Source organism: Pyrus communis, chromosome 12 (genome assembly GCF_963583255.1).
Source record: "Pyrus communis chromosome 12, drPyrComm1.1, whole genome shotgun sequence".
Taxonomy (NCBI): Eukaryota; Viridiplantae; Streptophyta; class Magnoliopsida; order Rosales; family Rosaceae; genus Pyrus; species Pyrus communis.
Genome location: NC_084814.1, coordinates 15,826,760 through 15,833,903, shown reverse-complemented (window position 1 = coordinate 15,833,903; position 7,144 = coordinate 15,826,760). Strand labels below are relative to the sequence as shown.

At 38.4% G+C, this 7,144-nt stretch overlaps 1 protein-coding gene across 3 annotated transcripts; it reads right to left on the bottom strand.

Annotated features, from left to right (window-relative positions):
* Positions 1-1,458: 1,458 nt before the first annotated feature.
* Positions 1,459-5,686, bottom strand: LOC137710679 (homeobox protein BEL1 homolog). Of its 3 annotated transcripts, none has more exons than XM_068449775.1 (6): positions 5,538-5,686; positions 5,342-5,468; positions 4,070-5,141; positions 3,442-3,824; positions 2,717-2,777; positions 1,459-2,471 (listed from the first exon to the last, which is right to left on the bottom strand). In XM_068449775.1, exons 3-6 carry the CDS (start codon positions 5,021-5,023, stop codon positions 1,821-1,823), a joined length of 2,049 nt encoding a protein of 682 aa, XP_068305876.1. In that variant the 5' UTR covers positions 5,024-5,141; positions 5,342-5,468; positions 5,538-5,686; the 3' UTR covers positions 1,459-1,820. The 3 variants fall into 3 exon arrangements, with proteins under 3 accessions (XP_068305876.1, XP_068305877.1, XP_068305878.1); XM_068449776.1 differs by having other exon boundaries at positions 5,342-5,446; positions 5,538-5,680; XM_068449777.1 differs by lacking the exon at positions 5,342-5,468.
* Positions 5,687-7,144: the final 1,458 nt, after the last annotated feature.

Below are 7,144 nucleotides of genomic sequence, written 5' to 3'. Positions count from 1 at the left end.
ATCTAGATCTCACAGCTCAAGGTGCAAGCTCATATGTGACCTAGTTTTGTAGCATGTTAAGTTCTCAAAACGAAAACTACTTAATTTCTTAATTATTAGGTATCCAATCTCTACTTTGTTGACGTACGTTCAAAGTAATTTTATATATTTTCTGGGTAAAGTAAGCATCGTAAACCCCATGAACGTACTTATCATGCATGCATTTATATGCATCCTTTGACAGCACTACATATAAAATACGATGATCTTTCTGCTCTATTTGGGGACCATCGCCTCAAACGAATAGCCAGGGAACTTCACAAGCTTTGTTTTGTATGATTAGCCTTTTTCCTCCAAATGTTTTGTTTTGTATGATTTAATTGTTGAAGAATATAAGAGTTTTACATGGAAAAATTGTCAAATATGTATAATATAAATTGTGTGGTTTCATTTTTAATTACACCGATATCTTTTTAATAAAAACTCTCACACTTATTGTACGTGTTCTACAGGTGACAAGATGCAAGTTGAAGAACAATATTAGTGTATAGTTAGTTGACGCATTGATCACCTATCTCTCCGAAATCCCAACATTAATTGATGCATATGATCTTATTAGTTACATCTTTTTGAAATATCTTATTAATTTGTTACAGCTTAATGACTGGGTGAGAAATCTTTAATATTTTATGCACATGAGCATCCATTTTTACATAAACTGAATCAGCCATTGGGTGCGCATGCAATATAGAGAAGAGTGGTTTAATTCATAACTAATGAATTTCTATGGTGTGTACGTAGGTCCTCAACCAATGGCAATGGGTAGGTGCATCCCAAAACCCTAATGCCCTTCACACTATCTAAAAAGGCAGCTAATAAAAGCACCTTTTTCATTTACAAAAGCAGAAGCATATATATAAACCAGTCCCCAATTCAAGTTGGCAAATAAAAAAAGGTGACCAATTCTTATTGGCATGAAATAAAAATCGTCTTTTCACGAGCCTCATGGATTAGGGACCACAACTTCACACACAAAAAAACGATCACGATATTCTTTGTAATTTCCTTGGGGAATTGTCTTAATCTCCCGCAGAAAGGCTATGCAAGGACCCAACACCAAATTGTGCTGCGCATGCGAAACTTAATTGCCTCCATAGAGAACCACATAAACTGATAAAAGCAAAAATATTCACTTAAACAAGAGCCACAGATGGTTCAATCATCACCTAGCTTAATCAGCCCAACCGCAAATGGAAAAATGCAATTAAAGAGAGATTTCTAACTACTTGGGGTAAAATCTTTGGAAAAGCATGTTCCACCTATAAGATGAAACAAATGTCGTATGATTTTGCAAATGATGAATTGTCCAAATGAATATAGTCTTTCTCTTTGTCCTATTGTATTTCAGATCTAAACCTTTCTTTTTATTTTAACTTAAAATTGTAGTATCACTTGCAATATAAACAAAACAAAAAGAACAACAAGAAGAAAATATCGTATAACCTTTGGGCCAAATCACTGGCGATTCCAAATTTGCCTACCGATAATAAACATGTCCTTACAATTTTTCTTGAAAAAAAAAAGAGAACCTAGTAAAACTATACCAGCCATGAAAACGATGATCATCATATTATTGTTGTCTAACCCAGTATAGCCTTTTATGTATGTATGAAGTATTTAGCTATTATATATATTCATCTATTATCACCTAATTAAACTACTTAATCATCTATTACCAATAATCACCAAGTCATCACCATCTCGTTGCACAAAATCAAATTAAACCCCACTAGGTAACCTCACTTTTGCATTGCCTGATTGGTAAATGTTGTTGTTGTCTTCTACCCTGCCAAGTCATGTAGCAACTGTGCCCCCATCAAATTTCTGTAAGGCAAATTATTCTGACCTTCCCCATCTAATAGCGAGTACTGAACCGGTTGACATTCTTCAGCATTATCTCTAGGGTAAAATAGAGAGCTCTGTGAGGCAGGAGAGAATGCTAAGCTCACCCCATTTCCATCGTGCTGCTGTAACCCTAATGTCAACGACACACCGCCACCACCATTGAAACCCTGATTTGGGTTGTGATGCTGATCATTACCATAAGAAACCGTCCCTCCAGAGTGTTGCTGGTGATGATTATACGACGAATAGTCCAGCTCCATGGTCCCGAATGACTCATTTACCCTCCCAAAACTTTGTTGCGGGTGCATGTGTTGACTTAAGATGGTACTTTTGCTGCTTCTAGAGTATTGATTCTTCTCCGGGTTGGTGATGATGGAGGAGAGGCACTCGGAATCTATTCGAACAAGTTGATCGTGTGTCGGTTTTTCATCTTCGGGCCGGGACTGATGCTGGCTGGGGTCGGTCGCGATACCATCTGAGGAGGTAATGCTGTTGTTGTTTTCACGCTCCTTTGTTTCTTCCATGTACATTTCTTCAACCATTGGCTTCCAAAGCCTAACTCTAGCGTTAATGAACCAATTGGAGACCTGTTGAAAAGTCCATGTAGCAACAAAAGGCGTCACATATATAATATGATTAATGGTGACACATATTTTGGATTACAATCTACATTATTACATTAGAATATGTGATATATTATTATGTACAAATATATTATCCAACTAAACTATGAATCCAAAGAAGATATGACCAATAATAATATTAATTAATGGGTGGGGAAATTTGATTGATATTATGGAAGGGATAGAGAAAGAGAAGGATTTGGACGTGCCTGGCTTCTTGAGAGACCCGTTTGGCGGGCTAAGATATGCTTATCGACATCGCTCGGGTACCTGCAAACAAGTTTCACACAAACTTTCTGTTACTTTCTTTATTTCCAGTGTTTCCTAATTAAATAAACAAATAAATTTGTTACTGTTATTTCTTCAGAGAGAGAAGGTTTTTTTTTTTTTTTCCCTACAAAGGAGTGAAAATTCTATCGTAGATGCTCCGAGTTATTGGTCGTTAAATTTTCGTCAATGTTTCTTTGACTAAAGATCGAATGGTAAAAAACCTAAGCATATTAGAAAATTCCGAATGAGAGACCCAGTGACCCACAGAGAAATATATAACATACAGAGCTTGGGGCCGTGGGAAAAGGAAAAATATCAAGCTAGCAAAAGAAAACTGATTAAATGACTGAGAAATAAAAAAAACATTCATTTTTTGTTTTGGAATCTGAATGGAGGTGGATAGAAACAACCAAGGAGTTTGTATTGTATTTGCAATGTCTAGCAAAAATGATTGAGGCCACACAGGATATCCTTCGATGATCGTAAAACTCTTGCCTTTTTTATGATTAGTTAGCTACTAGAAAATCATCAGTAACAACATCAGCAAACTGTTTGTTTTTTTCCTCTTTTCCTTTCTTCTATTATTACATTGATTCTCCCCAAAAATCTAATTTGTTGTTTACTTCGAAGAGAGAGGGGGAGAGAGAGAGAGAGAGAGACGTACGGATGAAGAAAGTGTTCAAAGAGCCAAGCTCGGAGAACGGATACTGATCTCTCAGGGAGGCCACGTTGGGGTCTCCAGGGATGGCTTTCCATCATGTTCATTTGCTGAAACGCTCTCTGCTGTCGAAGTGTTTGATCGAGAATCCGAAGCCCCGGAGTCTCCCCTCTCGTTGCTCCGGGAGCCACCGGGTCCTTCTCTCCCATGGCCTTCCTTGTGACCTGAATCTGACTCACAATCCCATCTTTCAAGCTCCTGAAATGTCTTGACATGGCCTTTGCCGCCAAGGCGGAGTACACAGTGGCAGCCCCGGCTCCGGCGACGGCTTCGAACGATGACACCACCGCCTTCATTTGATCGCAGTAGTTCGTATACCTCCTTTCCACCTAAACAAACACACATATGATCACGACAACAAAACATCAGAAGGGGGTTTGATAGAGAATTTTCAAACCTCAAAGTTTTAATCGTGACAAACAATAAAAAAGTAAAATTTTGAATTGTGGATATTAAAGGATTAATCAAGCACCACCCAAGAAAAAAGTTTTTAACTTTGCATTCTACTACTATCAAGGAATTATAAAAGAAAAACAAGAAAAAAAGAAAAAGAAAAGATGGGTTTTTTGTTTACTTCTTCAAGCATTGATAGCAGTCTGTTTTTTCGCTTCTGCAACTCCACAAATTCAAGGGAGTAGATGTTGGATTGTTGTTTGTTTCTTGAAGAGCTAGTACTGCCATTGTCCTCTTGTTCTCCCCACTGTTTGTTTTTGTGGGGCTTTTGCTTTTGTGTATCAGCAGTTGTTAGCTTTGTTCCAAGGCTGCAGAACTCATTGAGTAGCTGCTGGGCAGGGCCCAGGTACTTCGAGTTCCTCAGCTGGAAAAGCCCTTCATGATGAAGACTGCTTGCCCCAGAAGCAGAAGCATGAGAAGCAGCTTTTCCCAAGAACCCATCTTGCATAAACCTCATGTGATCATCCTCACCATCATCCTGATGGTTTTGCTGATGTGGCTGATGATGGTTGGTCTGTCTGAGCTCAAAGGACTGCAACCCAATAGAGGAAGGATTGTTTGAGCTGAGAGAGAGTGAAAGGCCTTGACTTGGCCTCTCATTTCCTTCGCATGGAAACACACACCTCAGAGAAGAATCATCCACCATAAACCTGTTATTATTATTATTCTCTGGCCAACCATTGGATTGTTGATGGTGGTGATGATGATGTGGAGATCCTCCAACCATTAGATTGTTCTGATGATGATGACCAGTGCTGGTTTCTGAAATCCCAGTTGTGAAATCAGGTTGCTGTTGTTGTTTGCCAAAGAAGCCAGCTTTATTCCAGATGGATGAAGCTGCAGGGCTAGAAGTGTCACTTTGCTGCTTGGGAAAACCTATCATCTCCATGCCAGTGGTGAGGTTGAAGATCTCAGCAGGGTTTGACCCGAAGTCTTGGATCCGATTGGTGGTGAAGTGGGTGGTTGTAGGATTGCTGGATGAGACATCATCAGAGTAGCAGAACCCACCAACTGAGGAAGAAGCCATGTTGTTCCTTGACTTGTTAGCTTCACTACTCAGCAGTTCTCCTGCCATGAAAACAAAAGCTTCAAACTTTTCTTCTTCTTTCTTGCTCCTTGTCTCCTTAGACTGTTTTTTTGTTTGTTGAAAGATACTCTCTTTTTTTCTGCAACTACTATTCCATCAAGATCCCCTGCCACAAAAAGAAAAGAAAAAATTAATATTAGATTCCCATTAGAACAGAAGCTGATGAAGAATATTAGTCTCCTTTCAAGATCAATCATCCAAATTCATCGAAGAAAAAAACAACCCAAAATATTTTGATCAGATGAAAAAAAGAAATATATGGAAGCTATAGCATTGGAGAGAATAGTGAGAGAGAGAGGGGCTTACAGGTGAAGTGGTTGAAGAAAAGCAGTGGACGGTTTTGGTGGATGGTGGAGGAGGTGGGAGGAGGAGGGAGGAGGAGTGGGAGGGAGAAGTGTGGAGGTCCTTTTGCTGTTTTATGAGAAGACTTCTCCTAATAAGCCAACAAAGTAAGCCATGAAAGAACAACCTAAGAAGAAAGAAAGAGAGATCAAATATATACCTCCTCGATCGATCAGAAACAGAAGAAGAAGATGATATGATCACATAGGGCTTGATGATGACCTCCTAAACATGTTCACCATTTCATTTCATCTCCATCATCATCTCTCTCTCTCTCTCACATAAAGTGGGGGTCAATGCAGCATGATATAAATACCTCCAAAATAGACTTCCTAGAATGAGAATTATCTAATAACCCCACCCGCTCCCCCCCCCCCCCTCCTCTCTCTCTCTCTCTCTCTCTCTCTCTCTCTCTCAATTATTTCATACCCAGCAAATATTAAATTATTGTTAAGCCAATTAAAGTAATCAAAACATTAATTAAAATTAAACGAACCTACCTTGCAAAGTACTAGTTCTTCTGTTTCTATGGATTTACTCAACTCCTCCCGAGAACAACAGGGTAATGATCGTCCTTAATTTGCCTATGATTACACAAACTAGAAGCCGCAGATGATCTGCTCTTTTTCTTCTTTAATTATATTTCTTTTCCAAAACCAAACTTTCTTTCCTTCCACATAATCATAATACGAAAATTTCACACCGTTCATTGTATAATATAAAACAAAACGGCTGACTTGTTACATATACGGTAAAAAATCAAGAATTCAATGACAAAATTTTTTAATATATACTATACACCGATGCATAGTATAATCTTCTTTTCCATCAAAACTCACAAGACCAAAAAAAGAGCTATTGTAATTTGGACAACGGTGAAAATGGCGGGACCCCTTTTTGGCCCTTCCATGAACCTAAAAATTCGGGGAGTTTTTTTCACAGTTTGGAGAGAGAAAGAGAGAGAGAGGGAAGGGGGAAGAATAGATGCGCCTAGAGTTGTGCAAAATGTTCCCAAAATTAGGGACTGTGCGTGGGATGAGATGATGAGGTGGTCCAATCCCAATGTTTTCACCATCTAATTGTCGAGAAATTTTTAATTGTAATGGGAACACGGATGATACATCTCGTGTTTTTATGTAAGTAGTGATAAATTATATTTTTAAAGTTATTAACTTTTTGACATACATATCTCACTATTCATGTAATAACACGTGATATACCACCACGTGTGACGATTATACTAAAAATCTCTCCTAATTGTCATTGACTGGTGTTCTGAATAAGTCCACCCATCCATCTTTTCTACAAGGAAGGACGCATATAAATGACACATTGCATGGGACCGCACTGCATCTTTTCTTTTTCTCCACGCGCAACCAATGGGATGTCATTGCTCTTCCACAACCCTATCACCCCATTTTCTCAGCCACAAGTGTTTTCAACCAAGTTAATGACTTGAAATTGCAATTGCAAGGTTATATCATGCATGGGGAACCTTATTAGGGAGATTTTATGTTTATCGGTTGTCAACCAGCCAAAAGAAAGTAGGGTGACGGAAGGCACATTTGAATTAAATCTGGACACAAACGTTCGGATAAGAGAATTTCTATATGTATTTGTATATGTATTTGTGAACCTTGGGAACAATTTAAGTGGGCTTCAACATTGTATGATTTTTTTTTTTAACTCAAAAAATGAAAGTATATTATATATGTCATTCCTTGCTTCTTAAGCCTTAACCCTACCTATCCCACAAAAAGGAAAATC